The sequence below is a fragment of the Ooceraea biroi genome, chromosome 1 (assembly GCF_003672135.1).
Source record: "Ooceraea biroi isolate clonal line C1 chromosome 1, Obir_v5.4, whole genome shotgun sequence".
NCBI classification, from domain to species: Eukaryota; Metazoa; Arthropoda; class Insecta; order Hymenoptera; family Formicidae; genus Ooceraea; species Ooceraea biroi.
This window is the reverse complement of record NC_039506.1, coordinates 23,348,153-23,366,923: the sequence shown is the minus strand read 5'-3', so window position 1 is coordinate 23,366,923 and position 18,771 is coordinate 23,348,153. Positions and strand designations below refer to the sequence as shown.

The following is an 18,771-nucleotide window of genomic DNA, read 5'->3' as shown; positions in this document are numbered from 1 at the left end:
GATCCAACAGCTGAGAGAGCGTTTTAATTAATTGACTGACAGACATGTATTAATTCTACAGGAATAAATAAATAATGGATTATTTAAACGTTTACCATGTTTCGTTTTCCAATCATGTTACTACGTCAACTAACTTCCGCAATTTCTGATAAGGAAAAAATGGTAAATAACAAAGAATTATGTGGACAGAATTCCTTATTCTTCGATAGTAAAAATACAGAAGTAATGTTAATTAGGTAGACTTTCATACATATAAATAAAGTGATTAACGAGCTGCCGTGAAGTCGGGTGAATTTATACAAGTTTATTGCTTCGTTACACGCTGAAAATTCCATTCGCTAGGCTCCAGAAGTTTCATATCAAACAGCGGCGACATCCTGTAACATACATTTTACAAACAAAGAGTTTACTTACGACGATTTTATTTCGACCCTTTGCGACAATCCACTGCGACTGTGCGAGTTCAAAACATTTTACCTGCAGAATCTTACTTACCATTACGCGTGTTTATCGCGTATCTATTCAGGAGAAAATTTCACGATGTCTATGACTTAATTTAGCGCGACTAGAACCGCTATAATATCGGCGAGTTTAACTTCTTACGTCACCGAGGAAATGAAAGAAAACTAGCAGAACAACAAGACAAAAAGAATAAAATAATTTTCGTGCACTGATCGCAGAGTGAAAATTTAAAAGCGGTTTCAATCTATATCTAAAAATATAATCTATCCGAACGGAATAAAAAAAATTTATATATAAAAATATTAGACAATAGTATGCACTTGTCGTTATCGCGATAACTTGAATCGAATCTCGAATATTTCCCGAAACTTTATGTGGAAGATTATTATGAAGGGCAGCGCGGGGGAAAGTACTCGTTCTTACGATACCTTCGTGCTACCGCCGAGCAGAGGGAGACTCGAGAATCCGCTCTAGGGCGAGATTCCGGCGTGTGAAGCACGTCGTGGCGCATGTCGATCACTCGGTTTCGCCCCGGCGCACATTATAGAAGAAGAGGAAGAAGAAGATTCTCCTCGCATCTCGCGGAGAGGCTCTTTCTCTCCAGTCTAAGTGCCGCTTCTCCTAAGAAAGAAAACATGGCTCTCAAAGGCGTTCAAAGGGTGGAACGTAGGGGATGGAATTAACATGTGTCGCCCGTATTCTCTTTTCTTTTTATTTGCTTTCTTTCTTTTACGTCGGAACGATACCGAGAGGCTGCGCAGGGACGATGGACTTGCAGGAGCGGTACACGACGTGCAGTAATACAGCCTCGTTTTTTATTTAAGCGAGTTCTCCCTCTTCTACTCTTATCCTCGCTCTCTCTATTTCTCACGGTATCTTTCAACGACCAAGTGCCGATGGACAATTACCTCTCGCTACACTGACGTTGGGCCATCATCAGACTTGTCGTCGTCGCTTCTATTCGGAGCTCTCGTCTCTCTCTTTCGAGCCACCCTTGGCTCGCTCGCTCCATCGAGGGTACATCCGTCATGGACGCCGTCGGCGTGGATGCTATCATCGTGTCCTATATCACACATCACATTACAATAAAGCCCGTTACAATGCTTGCCGGCCGCGTTATCGTATCGGTTTTGCGCTCTATTTTTTGTTCGTTTTTTTTTTGGTAATGCGGCAACTGACGACGACCGAGTCAATGTGTGTGTTCGCTTTCCCGTTTCCTTTTTTCCCGTTTTCTATCACGCGACGTGTCAAGGGAGGGTAACCCGTGTCCCGATCCGTACATCCGCTTTTTCTTGCGCCGATCGTCTCTCAAAAATCCGTGCACGGATCCGATCGGCAATTCACGGTCTCGGTGTCCTCCAGCGAGAACTCCGCCGAGGGACTGGGTACTTTGGTCTTTTTTTTAAGCACCTGCGAGGTGCCGGCGTGTCTGAGATATATCGCAGCGATACAGCTACAGACTCTGGACACGGAACTTCTCATCTCATCGAGTTTCTCGGCCGGCGTGTGTCCCGAACCGTTTGCAACTCGGGCTGCGTAACTTTACAGACCACGACGAGGCGGCGGCGACGGCGGCGGCGGCGACGACGAAGGCGAAGTCGACGAGGACGACGAGGACGACGAAGACGACGACAAAGGTGGCGACGACGACGACGATGGCGACGGCAACGACGACGACGATGACGACGAGCCGCATAACCGTCGGAGTCTCGCACGTCCACGTAAATGGGCCACGAGACTGCGGACTTCCGGGCAGACCTTCGCTTACTCGACGATCACTCCCCGGCACCGGCATTACCGTAATCCTCGACAGAGTGCTTGCATTACAGCCGATATATATATATGTCGATAATATCCGACGAAGCGCTCTCCGGGTGCGTGCATTGTTCGACTCTCCATGTTCACCGAGTCGATTTTTTTCCGCACGACTCACGCACGCGTGAAATATACGCGCGCGATTCAGCATCGCACCTTTTTCCCCGCGTACCCGCGCATCAACGAGCCTCGAGTCTCGTCAAGTACGCCGAGTCGACGTATCGTGGGTCGAGGGTATTAACTAGCCTAAGCGGCACATTCGATTATGTGCGAAGAGATATATAAGTCGCTTGAAAAAAATATTAAAAAAAGGAGGGAAAAGGACTTGAGTATAAAGTAAGATTGCCTCAAAACCAATTGTGTGACAATTTCGCGGGAAAATCATCCCTTTTAGTAGTTCTCCCCCTTTTTATAGATAAAGAATTTGAAAATAATTATAATTTAATTTCTACTTCTTGAGATACAATTTTGACTTACCCAATAAAAAATATTCGCACGTTTTAAAGCAAGTGGGTGACATCGTTCTCTTCAATTGAATCACGAATAAAAAAACATCTTTTGGTTCTGAGGCATCTTTTGCGTACGTTCTCGTCAACGATCAGTGTGCCAGACTTTTCCCGATCGCGACGAAACGATTCCGTACGTATGCTAGGTAACGGTAAAGCCAAAGTTAACGGGCGTCGACGCGCTCGCTATGCACCGATCAAACTCGCAAAACTCTTCGCCGACAAGGAAGGTCCGACCATTCTCCTCGCGCTATTAGATTTAGAGTACAAAAAGAGAGAAACCGGCGAATCTTTCCATCGGATTCGGAATAATCTACTTATTATCAGACAGGAGTCTGCTCACCACATCTTAGTACGGAGAGAGAGAGATGATCGAGTAGTGCGCCTGGTTCTCTTACACGTTCGTGTTCCAAAGCCACTGTGACAAAGGCTCGTTCGGTTATCTCTGAGGACACTCTCTCTGTCTCTTTGTGTATGTGTGTGTGTTCGGTATCTCTCTTAAAGTAACTTTGGGTGTTTCACACTGTGACTGTGCATTACAGTTACGGAACAGACCGGGCGCCTCTCCGCCTGCCGCTGGCCGGGTGTAGAGAAGCGACCTCCAGCCGAATCCGATTCAGTAGACCTGCTCCGAGTCTGCAAGTTTGACTGGCACATAACAATAAGCATTACCAAGTACATACTGATAAAAGAATCAGATTAAGATAGAAAAGAGATAACATTTACTCTGTCGTGTCTATGTACACTTGATTTCCGTATCACTGGAAACGGCAATATCTTAACTTTGGCTTTGATCGAGAGATAATGCAAGTGAATAATAAATCGCACTAGCATACGAAGATGTAAATACGGTGAAAGGATGGCAAATCTTTCTCCGGTGCTTACAAATAGGGACAACAATCCAACTGAGAAGAGACAAGAAAAACCTGATAATGTTATACAACTTGTTATAATTTCTTATATATATATATATAATCTCAATATTATAAATATTATAAATTCTTTAAAATCTATGAAATTTATAGTTTCGAGAATCAGGCTTTCTTTATCCTTCTCAGATTGAATCTCAATCTACAAACGATGCAGTCGCTTTCGATGAACAAATTCAGCCTAGTTCGAGAGAGCCAGCCAGAGGGGTGGGTGAATTCTCAGTCACAACTCAAGGGGATGCCGTTCGCACGTGTTCTGAGGTTTATTAAAAATAAAAACTTGCAAAAAAAGTCACATACGTAGACGGTGAGAATCAGACGTACAAAATAGGATCTCATTTTGTATATTACTAAGGCGAAAAGGATAAATGTAGTAGTAGGCTTTTCAGAATCCGGTATTTCTCTTTTTCCTCGTTTCAATAGACATGTGTATATGGAGAGAATTAGTATTCCACGTCCGTGTACGCGTGATGAAGTGACTTATTCGCGCTATATGCTAGCTCGTGCGCAACCATCTCATCCGCAGTGCCAATTGTTCTGAAAACATCAGTCATACAACGAACGATTTCAACATGGTGCTCGACGGATCTTGGTACGATGGCCCTTAATTTTTTAAGACAGTGCAGAGATAGAGATAGAGAATCAAAGATGCAAACTGCTATAATCTGGTCCGTTTCAGTTTTCAAATGCTACAAATAGGAAACTGGTCCGTCACCGAGTCATCGTTTCGCCTGTCTGTAGCATCTCCAAATTTAAACTGCAAGATTATAACGCGTTGCAATCCCTATTCGTAACTATCGAGACTGAATCGAGAAACAAGCGATTACGAAACAGAATAAAAGAAAAATAGTAGACCTGTCGAGTGCAGAAAGACACGCCTAAAGTTATGACCTTCTTAGAAGTGAGAAAGATTGACAGTGATGTATTGATGCAAACATACCGTTCACGATTCGACATGATTACGGCGATAATTCGCGATCCACAATATCGAGCACATACAATTCAAAAAATGAATGAACGGAAAATTACTTCGAAGAGTTTTGCAAAAGAGATCCGAAACTCGTGAATTTCATCGTATAGCTGAATGAATGTCGCAATAATGAAATTCTCTCTTTGTCGAGCATGCAGCGCGCGTGTGCACGTGATGAATATGAAAATTTAAATTCACTCTACTCACGTAGATTCGCTGCGAAAGAACCGTGAAATTCATGAGTAACCAACGACGAACGCACGATTGCGTATTCGACGAGCGCGGAAAAACTTGAAAAACTTACGTTGAATTACGATATGTTATGCGCATTTTCTGCCCATTTTTTCCCTAAGAGCAAACGTTTGCGAAAGTATGAGATAGGATGAGATTTCGAGAGGAAGTTGCATGACAGAACCGGGTAAGAAAAAAAAATAATCGTCGAGATAGGACTGTGCACATGTGGAATAGTCATTGACGTCATGAGAAACACTAATTTCCGACTAGCTAGTCGATACAATGCAACATCTATCTGAAACAGAAATCTAAACATTCATAAACGTATATGCAATGATTAATCTAATTCTACTTGCATCGTCAGAAATTCAACAATTTCATCAGTGTTAATTTTCTTTCTATATTATTTAATATCCAAAGATATATCATTATTGAGTATTCTAATATAGTTCACTTAAAATCCAGAAATCAAAGTATTATCGTCTCATACATAGAGATCGCAATGTATCGCAAATAAATAAAAATACAGGAAAGAGTAGAAACAGCTGATATTGCTCGAAGGATAACATCGCAAAGATCGGCTCTGAATGGCCGGTCAAAGGTTCCAAAAGGCGCGCATAAAGAGCTATTGTGAAGAGAGTAAGACGAGTGAATGCATCGCGCACGTTCCGGTTCCGAGTTCTTGACCGATCTTTAGTTGAGCGAGCGCGAAACGGAAACGCGCGCGCGACGCGCAGGAAGCCAGCGAAGGGAGCGCGCGTCCGATCGTACCCGATCAAAGCTACGTGACGCGAGATGAGGGAAAAACGGAATGATTGTTCTCGTGGATGTGGTCACTGCTGGCAAGGATAACATGCCGAAAGAGAGAAAGCGGTCGGCATGATGTAATTAAAGAAACGTAACACACGTCGTTTTTTTTGTGAATCTCACAAATACATTGTTATTACATTTTTCTTATATTCAGCATCATCATATCATCATTATTATTATTACCATTATCACTAGCATCAATGTGATTATAATTTATATTCATAATGAAAAAACACGGTCGGTCACAGCAAAAAATAAAAGACATAGAGGAAAGAGAAGAAAAAAAATGCTTACAACAAGCGTCTATAACGCTCGAGAAAAAAAACCAAAGTGCGATTATTATAGGCTACAACACGGTTTTTACGTCAGAGTTAATATCCTACGTTAATAAAATGATTACGTTACTATACGCTAACGATAATGTGTTCGACCATTTAAGTTTTCCATACAGAATCGACGCATCCTACGGATCTAAGTCCAATTGTCATCGAGTGTTTTCCCTTTTCTTTTGCAACAGTAAAATACGGGAACAGACTTTTCTAAACGGGTGGATCCGCACGCTAAAGATTTCGACGAACGCTTCTTTTTTTTAAAGCATGGCCTACGTCTTCTCGATGCTTCTTTAGTAAATGCGCTAAAATCATGAGGTTTCTAATCCATTATACAAAAGTATCTGTTAGAATTTGTGTAATATCATTTATATAGTATTTTTGGAGTAATATAAATTCAACCGTCTCGGAAGATGAGGCCTGCTGTCGCTCTTAATATCAATTACCGAAGTTTGTCGATCTCATCAAATCCAAGATACAAATTAATCGCTCGAGGAATACTCCCTTCCGCATATTTTTCTTTCGTAGAAATTACATCGCGTTTCTCTCGCTGGATTTGATCAATTAAAAAAAAAGCAGTCCGATCGCGACGCGCGACAACCGATCAACGATAGTGATTCGTTCTTCACGAGAGCGAAACGATCGGCAAGAGTGCGTCGCCACAAAATACAAGCACCACCGGAACGCTCGTCGATCCCCACACTCTTAATATCGTGACAATCTCGTGCGTAAATTTGCACGTCAAAACTCTGTCTCCCAGCCATAGAAATATATGCTATAAGAAAAAAAAAGAGTTACACTAATCAAGAATCGAGGAGTTTTCGCGGTGGTGTTATATAGATTTCTTATATGTCGAGAATATTCTAACTTGACGATTTTTATATAATTATACGACGAAGTGGGAGAATTGGCTGAATGGATAACAAGAAAAGGATCAATAGAAGGGAGTCTCGAGAGATACGAAGGAGATTCGTCGGGCAGGAAAGAGACAATTCGGATGCAATCTTCAGAATCTCTTTTTCGTGTCTCTAGCTAGCTAGTTGATGGCTGGATATCGTTTTCATGTTTTGTTCTACTTTTTGTCTCCGTTTTATTTATTTTATTTTTTTTTCTCGTCTAAATAGACCGCATTGCGGGTAACACTTGTTCTCATAGAGCGGGCGGCAGATCTTCGCGCGTGCAGTTCGCAAGACGACCAAGAGTATCTCGGTTCCGAGGCTTCCTGCTAGCGACAGACAGACCCGACGGACCGACGACCGACAGAGACCGATCCGAGCCCGACGCGACGATTTAGTATGGTGCGAACCGGCGCGACGGCGATGGCCCTCGTAATCCCGGTCTGGTAACCAAAATTAAGCCACGTCAGTCACACGAGATCGGTGAGATCGGGCGTTAAAACACGAGTAAATATAAATTGAATATGTAAAAAAAATTGTATATTTACGTGTAGGAGAACAAACGGAAGAGAAGGAAGTATGTAGCAGAGTGTTAAAGTATGTAGAGTGAAAGAGTGTGAACAGTAGTAGTAAGACAGAAAAGAAAAAAAAAAAGAGGAAATGGATACAGTAGCTCGAAGAATACCTCGTTTTTCTCGCTAAATTCTTTCGTTTTACAACAAGAGGGATTGTTCGCGAAATTCGGATATTAAGTATGCTTTTCTTTAATCTTCCGAGCACTCTTCTTTATGAAAGACCGTATTTTGCGCGAGATATATCTCGATTATTAGATTACCATTATTTGTTCCAACGGATTGAAACACAATCATCATCCCAGGATGCAAAATAAATGGTGAAAGTATATCCTACACAAATTCCGCCTATCATTAATCACGGCTCATCGCGTGGGATAGGGGTAAATGCAACCGTCAAAACGGTGTTTTTAAAACGGAAACGAAGACATTGCAACACTCGACATGATCATAACATAAAGAAGAGGGCGGCTTATTATTGGCTCTAACTTGCGAAAAAGGATTTCGATTCGGACATGGTACATAAACCCAATGGTACTTCACTCTACTTACCTACGCTCTTCAAACGAATCTCGGCTGAAGTCCTCGTACATGCCTCTACTATAACAGCGGTATAATAAATAATCGAATCTACTAATGAGATCAGATCAACATATACCATATACTGGCTCCCTTGTCCAAGGCTTAACTTTGTGAATTAGTCCCTGTATATGCGTACGTATTTAATCACGTGCAAAGAAAAAGAGAAAGAGAGAGATAGAGAAAGGAGGTGTGAAAGTCGCGTGCCTCGCCTAATATGACTGTCGACTTGGGATCAGGATACGTACGTTTCGTGCCTAATAATGCTCGAGAATTTGAAGATAAACCTGAACCGAGAACCATACACGCATGCCCCATTTATGTATGTCATGTCTTTTGCCAAATTTCTCGCAAAATAGCCTGCCGTTCTACACTATACACACGCACATGTATATGCACGCGTACACACGTGTATAATAAGAAATTGGGCTTCCAGTGCAAAAACAAAAGCAAACATAAGAATTCTTGGATGATATGTATGACTAGAGAAACTGTGAAACCTATGAGACGAGTGGAGTGCAAACGGCTGGCAATTTGCCAGTTTCCCTATCTGTACAATTCGATCATTCAATCGAAGCTCAAGAACCTAGCTGGCCAATGTGAAGAAAGATGAAGAACACGTAGGGAGAACGTGGGGTGTAGCTAGTCATATGAGGCAGGCAGCGGTAGACTGGATTTTTAACCCATGCGACTTGCAACTTATCAACTTCGCAAAAAAACAACGAGAGTGTAATAATTATTGTAGTAATAATAACAATAATCATAATAATCATAAGAGCCATTCGCAGCCCAGGCTGGGATTGTATGGGGTAGTAGGTGGTAACGTGGTAACGTGCAACAACAAATTCAAAGTATTTAGAAAAACTGAGAAATTCAATCAATTCTCTTCTCTATTTGAAGTTTGCGAGTGGATTTACATACATGAAAAGCTTTGAACCTCGTGAGTAGAAGTCAGCTTCAAGAACTATGGATTACAAGCTCGATGGAGCACAAACGAGCTCGAAATCTTTTCGCGTCATTTTTATACGTTTTTTTTGTCCATAGCACTCCAATTTTAGGCGTAATTTAAGACAACGGTGAAAATACCACGAAATTAGAACAGATGAATGTACTTTAAATTGATATATTCATTGATACGATCTCAATTATTGACATAAAAAGTTTGCTGCCTAATGCAAATACAATCATATTAACAAAATAACGAAAAGAAAAAAATTTATCATTTTGCAGTTTTGATTGGGAAATAAACATCTTACAACTACAAGATACGTATTGCGTATGAAGATAAAGGAAAATATACAACTTTTTCACGTTGCTTAAGAAAAAAAGGAAAAAAAAAGAAAAAGAAGAAACGGACATCTCGATTCCATAAATTTCAACGATGTTGCCAGTTTGACACATTTGTTATGTCTGACTTATATAGTTGTCGGTAACACTCGATATGCAAGTTAAACCGACGAAAGGAATAATCCTCGTGTGTCTAAAGGCATCAGTTCTAGTCGGCATTAAGGAAACCGCAACTATAGAGAAAGAAAACTTCGTAAAATTATTCGCTCGGAAGTATTTGAAACTGGCTTGGAAAACTTGGAAAAAAATGAGTACGGAAGGGCGCCAATACGTGTAACTAACTTACTAATCCAAATCGTCTGGAGAGCTGGTTTCTACTTACGACACGTTTCAAAGACAATCGATTCGATGTGCCATTCCAAAATCGCGCCAGCCCTGTTTCTTTTTTTTTCTTTTTTCTTTCTTTTTCTCTATCTACAGCGTACGAGAGTTTTTATTTAAAATTGCAGATTGCATCCTGGTTCGCGGTAGTGCGATCAAGAAATTCTAGTTCGCATTCCTTAGGAACGTTTCTTCATCCCAGGCCTCCGCGCCACTCCCGGCTGAGTGATGTACGTAATAGGGAGCGCTTGAAACACAAAGGATTCAGTGAGAGACATACAGGCCAATCCCGCAGTTAATGCCATGGAACAAGAGAGTCAATGAACTAGGACATCCCTAGAAGAGCAGTCGACATGTTCAAGGCACAATCAGTCGAGACCCGATTTAAAAAAAAAATAAATCAAGATTCGAACACCATGGGACGCAGACGACGAAGGCGGCTGCTGTGTATGTTTCTGACGCGCGTTGTTGTTGCAGCGACAAGAACGAGGCGTGACTACTCGCTAACAAAATGAGTCAAAGACTTACTCTTGTACGACTTGAACGCTGACCCGGGACTGTCTCTCTAGGGTTGCCCGCGTTCATGGACAAAGATGGTACGCCTGAGGTGCACTGAAATTTAGAATGTACAGAAACGTCCAAGCGTCATATAATTAACATTTCACTACGACGGAGTCTGCACTCATGTGGGCATCGGGTCGACACTCGTACGTGTGTGTTAAAAAACAAAAACAAAAAAACAAGTACTATTTTAGATATCAAGTACGATAAAGTATACATTTGCATAGGCGACTATGGACATGCGTTGTGTGTCGCGCGGAGAGATATCGGAAAGAAAGCTCAAAAGTTTGACAAAAGGTATGAGAAATCAAATGAAGAAGTAAGTCGGTATATTTAATAAAAAAAACAAACGGACAAGGAACACAAAAACGTGTAACGAAATAGTAGGCGTGAACATGACAAATCTCGCGGCCGCGTACAACAGCCTATCACAGACGTAGCATTTGCTAGTTTTGGGAGAAAAAATTCAGAGGAGAGAGGTGATGTACATGCATACACACATATATATCTGTAAATATGTATGTGTGTATGTACCAAAGGAGATACAAATTAAATCTATGTGTGGCAAGAGAAAGAAAGTGTGTACGACAGATTAGAAAAAATGTCGACGAATCACCGAACCCCAATTCGCATGAGCTGTTAATCCAGCCTGGAACGTTCACAATGTTAAGTCGGACGAATGGGCAGTCGGGCACGCCGGATAGCTACTCACCTGAACCGGCCGTTGTTGCCACTCGGAGGAGGTGATCGGCGGCTGAACATCCCATACTCATTGCCACGGGAGAAGCCAGTGTCACGCATGGATCCCATACCTAGAGGAGGCATAGGAGGCATTGGATCTCGTCTTGGGGGTAGAGGTGGCATTGTCATTGGTGGAAAGTCTAGCCCGCACATGGAACTTCCCATGTCACAGGGCCCTGTCATACCCGTAAACCGCCTCTCGTAGAGATCCCTGCTGTCCTCGAAGCCTCTCCTTTCGTAGTAGGTATCGTAATCCTGCGAGCAGATTGCAACCGAAAATTAGTATACGCGATAACGTAAGCGATTCAAATGTACAAGTGGAGCACTGGTCCTCGATTTTAAAATTTCAACAGAAATAAATAAATACTAACCCCAAAGCGGCCACCTCCCATGAGTCGGTCCCGCAGGAATGGTGGTGGTGGTGGTGGTGGATAAGGATCACGTCCGAACATTCTGTCCCTGTATCCATTCCTATCTGGACCACCTCCCATACCTCCTTTGGGACATTCCTTGGACCAGTGACCGCCTCGTCCGCAACGGTAGCATTGCTCCGGATCCCCCATGCCTGGCCTCTGTCGCACTCTGCTCGTCGAGATCTGGACCTTCATCGGTTGGCCATCGACGATCTGCCCGTTCAGCTCCTTGATGGCATCGTTCACGTCCCCGGTTGCCTCCAGATGAACGAAACCGTAGTTTCTTACGATGTCGCATTCGACGACTGTGCCATATTTGGCAAACAGCTCGCGTACTTGCGGCGCCTTCGTGTTGTCTGTAAGATTACCGACAAAGATCTTCGTCGTGGGAGTGTTCGGTCCCTTACGACTCTTCGCCGCCTCGCACTTGATTGGTTGTCCGTGGACAATGTGCCCATTCAGATTCTGTATTGCGTTTCGTCCTGCTTCTTCATTTTCCATATGCTGCATCAGACAGAATATGCGTGGAATTTTCACACACGTCGCGCGAGTTTGAAACCGACTGCTGATTAGATTAATGCAACACTTACCACAAAGCCATAATTCTTTACCACATCGCATTCCACAACCTTGCCATACTTCTCAAAGAGTGGCTTGATGTCAGCATTTGAGGTTTTGTCGGCTAAATTGCCAATGAAGATTTTGAACGTGCCAACGCTGCTAAAACCTGGCATTTTGCAGCTCGTACGAGAACCTAATATTATAAAGATATAATTTTAGAAAATATTTCTTTTTTATCTCGTTTTCTTTTATACAAGAGTTTGAAGTTACGCCAAATTCTTGTTACCTTTTCCTTTGTACGTGATATTTGATTATCTCTTACGCAATAAAATTTATAATTGTTTTAAAATTCACAAATTATTAATTCTCAAATTTTAAGAAAATTAATAAGATTTTTCAAATAATATTTTTCTCTACGATAATTAACATGTAATCGAATTCCTGATGTATTGCGCGGCACATCCACCTAGCAAGATCGTTCCCACCATGTTTAACTCCGCCATAGATAGATACGTACAGTCTAGATGCCCGCGCCGCGAAGGGCGAACTGAAGCCGGTACAATACCGGCGGATGCGGATTTCGACGTCGTGAACGTGCGAACGCGATCTCCATATTTATTCGCGAGCGTCGGCAAACTAAATTGATCCCAATCACGCCAAAATTCAGCAGCGCGTTAGGGTAAAATCGAGCAAGTTACAATTGCGTAGTTGCAACGAATTACTGCGCAAGGCTCCTGTGGTGACGTAAACCTCGAGACGGCGTCCTTTCGTACGAGAACGGAGAAAAATTCGAGTAACGCGATTGTTTTGCCCCGACGCTTCGGTTCCTCCATCTTGTCGCGGCTGCTCCGCGGGCAATGAATTTACGCATATGCGCGCCAAGCCATTCTTACGATTCCACTCATCGTACAAAACACACTCGCATAACGTTCGTAACGTTCCGCTCGCAGGCGGTATATGTGGCCTCGAAAATCACGATATAGAGAGCGCATGGCCATAAAGGGAATCTGTCGGCGACGAAGGGATATATACCTGTGATCGAATGTTCCCCTCGACGCTAGATCCGCAAGTGGTCCGTCGATTGTACGTAATATCCAGGACACGTGGATGGCCACTCGATGACCGATCGCGTGCGATTCACTACAGGACGAAGGAGGAGCGGATATGACGCCGGCCGCTGTACCCGAACGCGCACGCAACAGAACGCAATGCAGAAATGGCGTCCGATAGCTCACCGCGTCCGTTCGGAGCACTGCGTCATATCGTCATGTCGCGCGTGCGCGTCGGCCACCCGAACGCTGGCGAAAATGCACGAGGCGAGACGAGCGGTGCCGGTCCGAACGCGGGAGAAACCTTGCGCGGCGCGGCGCTCTCTTCGCTACTGCCATCTTTCCCAGTAATTCAATCGGAAAACACGACGCTCGTTAAATGAAGCGAAAATACACACGCCCGCGCGTAGCGCAAGTATATGTCATGTTATATTGCGATATGTACATATGCGCTGTTTTCTAATTTTGAAAAAAAAAAGATATTGAAATGTGTTTTGCCGGAAATTACAAAATTCATCGATTTCGCATTCACATTGACTTTTAAAGCATGTACAAACGAGCTTGCATTTTCATATCAGTTGTACTTTTGCTAGAAACCTATTGCTTTATTGATAAAAAATATATTTGTAGAAATAAGAGATTCAATCTACTAGACTGAGTCTACCGAGTAAAGAAATTCTTACATAAAATTTTTCTAAAATTAGTAAAATATATGAACAATTTCTGTCATTCGACAGCAAACAATAAAAAATGGAAAAATATGTAAACAATATGAAGTCTGTGAAGTCAGAGCTATTTGAGTGAGACAGTTAGTACTACCGCCTTCAAATTTACAACTCTTAACAAATGTATATTTCGAGCAATGTTATTGGTAAGCAGCCAAATTTTGAACTTCATTTCTCCTAAGTCTTCGCAATAATTGGAATCTTGCCGGGCTCGTATATCATGAATTATTATTACACGCGACATTAGAACACACGCATACGTTGAAGTGGCAAAGAATTGAGCAGAATTGCATTTACATAATAATTCGATTCGGCACAGGCTCGAAGTATCACCGAACATGATTCGTCATTTCGGCCGCGAGCGACAAAAGTCGATGCGGAAAATTACCGCATTAGACGAGGACGGAACGAGCGCGCGGCGGCTGCGACAAAGACGGAGGATGGATTCGCGGAACGCGCGGCGTCACTCCGCTCGTCGATAAGCTTAATCTCGTCGAAGTGACGAGTGCGAGCGGTGTAAATCCAGAGTTCAAATTCCGTCGTTCGAAAGTCGCATCTACACATGTGTTTCGCGACGACGAAACGCGGTGTTCGACGCGTAACTATAAAACCGACGAACAAACTCTGCAATATTGCGCCGGTGACTCATGCGCATTTTCGATCGATAAGTTGCCGGAGAAACACAGGGGGATGCCTAGGTACTCGTACGATCGGACTCGTCCCCGACAGATATAACATATACAGCGTAGGCGCGGGAAAACCGTCCTCGTCGCCCTCCCGTGACAATGGAGACGCGTCAAATGCGACGCACGACGCATTTTTGTCCCGGCGTGGAGGGTCGAGAACCTTGTTCAGGGGGGAAGCAGATTTTCGGCCGATTACTCGCGGGGGTGAAAATTCGCGAGATCTATCGAGCGGTGCCGGCCATCTCGTTCTCGAGAGACCGATTGAAACCACGCCATCGAGACCGGCCAGGCAGAAAGGCCTACCGAGCCGGAGTGCCGAAACGACGTAACCGACGCTGACCTCGGACGGCGATTTCGTCGGCGCGACGGCCTCGCCTCCGCGGCCAGCCGTGCGCGAGCCCGCGAGCGACAATTTTAGCGACACAAAAGTACTCACCAAGTCAATGTCTCCGTAAAATAACGCGATAAAACAGGACGCAACACCACACGCTTCCGAAGTGTAAAGATGGCGATACCGGAAGTGTGCAGCGGCGTTCGCGTCCTTCCCTACACTTCCGGCGCTCAGTGCCGCCAACGTGACTGCGATCCCTAACCTGCATTGCCAACTTGTTCCTTCAGTCTCTAGATCGTTGCAATTGCACCTTTCCTCAGCCTCTGCATTTTCTGCACTTGCTCTGCATGAATTTCTGTTTTTGAGCATTTTCTTTTTCTTCTTTTTTCCCAGTGCATTATTATGCAGTTATTTTACGAAGTGTGCCGTGACGCGAAGAACAGACTTGAGAAATCTCCTGAAGTTAGATAAACATTAGCAAGAGCAATTAAAAAGTATTGTATTACATGTGCAAACTAATTCGGTACTTTTTTAAAGAAATCCAGTCTTTATTTACTTTCTTTTTTGCGAAAAGGGGTCCATTACTCGATAGGCGGAGAGAAGAAAATGATGGCGAATATTTAAAAGATTGATCGACATGTTTATTATTTTCTTTTTCGTGATAAAAATGTCAATTTCTTCCAAAAAGCACCGAATTAATTTGCGCATCTAATATTTTGACGTTGATTCCTACACGCAGGAGAGTACAGTGCAACTCGTGCAACCGCTTGATGCAAAATGACGAGCCACGAGGTATAATTATTAATTGCATTCTTTCCCAAGAAGGAAATATTGATTTATCACAACCATTACAGCTGTTATACACTTTTCCTTACCGCGCAGCACGCATCGTAGCGTGTTTGGAACAAGAACGTACTTTCTCGTGGTTATTCAGTGGTAATTTGAATAATTCTCGTCACTTCCAGAAACGAAAATAAGTTGCAGCAGTAATAACGATTCTCCCAACTATACTATTTACCATTCCTTCTCTCTTTTTACCTCATATTTGACCTGTTAGAATTTATAGTATATTTTATCTGTACAATAATAGCGAAATTGCAAAATAAGCGTACAGATTGATTACTCGCAATGATGCAATTATTCTCTATCGTAGCGCGCAAGGCAATAATCAACATTTTGATTCGTCAAATCAAATCTCTTCAAAATGTTTTGCAAATTTTTCTAAAAGTAGTAATGACATCACAATCAAATGATCTAATATAGCAGTTGTATTATATTAAATCATATTAGATCTGAAGAATATATTAAGAATTGTCAGAGACCACCAATATAAAAAATAAAGCAATAAAACACACACATAAAGGAAATTCGTAGATAAAATATAAAGGAAAACGAACGCCATATCTTCCCGCAAATAAAAAGAATATATCTGCAAAAAGATAATAATATTTAATACTCATTAAAAATATAAATTTAATTATCGCCAACCAATTGACTATCGTCTACAATTTTTTTAGTTACAGTCGATTTACCTCAAATCATTATTATATTTAATAGTAACTCTCCTCTCGTATATTATGTACAGACCTTTTATATATATTGAAAGGAAAATTCTTATTTCAATTATTTGATTTACCTCAACAATGTTTCCAACGATTCATAGGCTTAAAACTTACAAACTGAATAATTCATAGAACCGATATTAAATTCAAAGGGATATGCAAAATCACGTTAAAATAACTTCTGAAATAACATTGTATACATATTGTTATTGCACTACATAATAGTTATTCCTTTTGTACACTTTTTCTCTATCGCAATTCATTTTCTCTGTACAAAAGCATAAAGATCCAGAGAGTACGTCGGCAGCGCAATGAAAACATCTCAATCAACCGTTGACCTCATATCTAAAGTTCAAGTTTCTAAAATTGATTAATAAGTTCCATTTGTAGTTAGAAACATAAATTAGATATTGTACAGATGATAATAATACAGGCTTGCGCGTACAATTATATAATATAAATGGAGTCTTTAATCACTTGATATACATACATCTACATATATAATTATATAGACACATGTATAATATGATTAAGAATTGTTACATTAATTATGAAGATAAGTTATGAGGATAAATTATCTTTCTGAAGTGTTCTATGTGAATTTATGTGTCCCAGGAGTTTTATAAATCTTTCGACGTGAATTCAACATGCGCAAAAAACGCGTATATGTAATAATATTCAATAATAAATATATGTTGAGGTACTTAACACGAAAAATGAATCAGCACGTGACACAGGCCACCAACTAGCGTTAACTAATGTAGTTTTTTTTTTTCTTAAGCTCTCGTAACCTTTAGGCACGTTAAACGCATTTCCACGTCCAACAAAAATCGACATTTTTTTTATACACGTTGAATTTTCATTTTTAAGATCTTCTTAAATCTAAAGATGGCATAATTTCTCCTTTATGTAACATATTTCCTTTTAAGTAGTAGCCTTTCGCAGATAATGTATTCGACAAGTTTTAACATGAATCGTGTTAAAATTGTTTTTTTGTTTTTTAATTGTAACACGTTTCCTATAAATATAAAAGGAAATTATGTGCAGTACGTCTCAAATGTCTGGATGTTTACCTATTTTTCTGTGAATACGTTGAAAATCTTATTATTTTTCATCAAAGAGAATCAGTAAAGATGAAATTTGAGGCGTACTATATGCCTACATATATACAATATATACATAACGTCACATATTATATATCATTTATTGGGTCGTCCGGAAAGTTCGTGCCGATTTTGAAGGAAAATTCAAAGGCAACATTTTTTTATGTCAATAAATATTTATTGACTTATGTATGCACCGTTTTGTTTCACAACCTTTGTCCATCTTTCACGCAACTGGAAGATTTCATTCTCCCAGAACTTCTTAGGTTTCTCGGCGAAAAACTCCTCAAGGTGGTTTTTTATGTCGATCAAAGAGTTGAAGTTCTTGCCGCTAAGAGAATTTTGCACAGACCTAAATAAGTGAAAGTCTGAAGGTGCAATGTCTGGTGAATACGGTGGGTGAGGTAGCGCATCCCAGTCAAACTCCAACAATTTTTGTCGGGTGGTCAAAGAAACATGAGGTCTGGCATTGTCCTGATGGAACACGACGCCCTTCCTATTAACTAATTCTGGACATTTTTCCTGAATCGCTGTCTTTAATTCGTCCAGTTGCGAGCAGTACTTATCTGCATTTATCGTTTGGTTGTGTGGTAGGAGCTCATAATATAGGATTCCTTTCCAATCCCACCAGACACAGAGCATGACTTTTTTTGGATGAAGGCCAGCTTTCGGAGTGGTTAATGCTGGTTCATTTCGCTTACCCCAGGATCTTTTTCGTTCTACATTGTTGTAAATCATCCATTTTTCGTCACCCGTCACTAATTGCTTCAAAAATGGTATGTTTTCGTTGCGCTTGTACAGCGAGTCGCAGATGGAAATGCGATCCATTAAATTTTTTTCGGCCAAATTATGCGGAACCCATACATCATAGCGACTTACGTAACCAAACTTCACTACATGATCGTAGACAGTGGTTTTCGATATTTTCAGTATCTCTGCTAATTCACGTGTCGTGTAACGCAGGTTATTCTCGATCAGTGTCTTGATTTGGTCATCATCAGTAGTAGTGGGTCTGCCCGAGTTCTTGGTCTTTAAGGTTAAAATCACCAGCTCTAAACTTAGCGAACCACTTACGTACGGTTCTTTCAGCTAAAGCGCCTTCTCCGTAAACAGAACATACCGAATTTGTTGCTTGTGAGGCATTTTTGCCTTTCCGGTAATAGAAAAGCATCAAGTGTCTAAAATGTTCTTTGTTTTCTTCCATCTTCAAAAGAGTACAAAACTGACACGAATCAATTTATCTCAAACAACTTTTTTCCTAAAGATGCG

General features: G+C 41.5%; 1 protein-coding gene across 14 annotated transcripts; it reads right to left on the bottom strand.

Annotated features, from left to right (window-relative positions):
- Window positions 1-177: 177 nt before the first annotated feature.
- Window positions 178-15,085, bottom strand: LOC105283433 (RNA-binding protein lark). 14 transcript variants are annotated; one of them, XM_020033033.2, is made up of 7 exons: window positions 14,943-15,084; window positions 12,076-12,239; window positions 11,444-11,989; window positions 11,258-11,327; window positions 11,044-11,143; window positions 8,076-8,123; window positions 832-1,083 (listed from the first exon to the last, which is right to left on the bottom strand). In XM_020033033.2, exons 2-7 carry the CDS (start codon window positions 12,217-12,219, stop codon window positions 1,068-1,070), a joined length of 924 nt encoding a protein of 307 aa, XP_019888592.1. In that variant the 5' UTR covers window positions 12,220-12,239; window positions 14,943-15,084; the 3' UTR covers window positions 832-1,067. The 14 variants fall into 14 exon arrangements, 10 of the variants coding, with proteins under 10 accessions (XP_011344484.1, XP_019888592.1, XP_019888593.1 ...); XM_020033034.2 differs by lacking the exon at window positions 832-1,083 and adding an exon at window positions 1,382-1,525; XM_011346185.3 differs by lacking the exon at window positions 832-1,083 and adding an exon at window positions 1,614-3,431.
- Window positions 15,086-18,771: the final 3,686 nt, after the last annotated feature.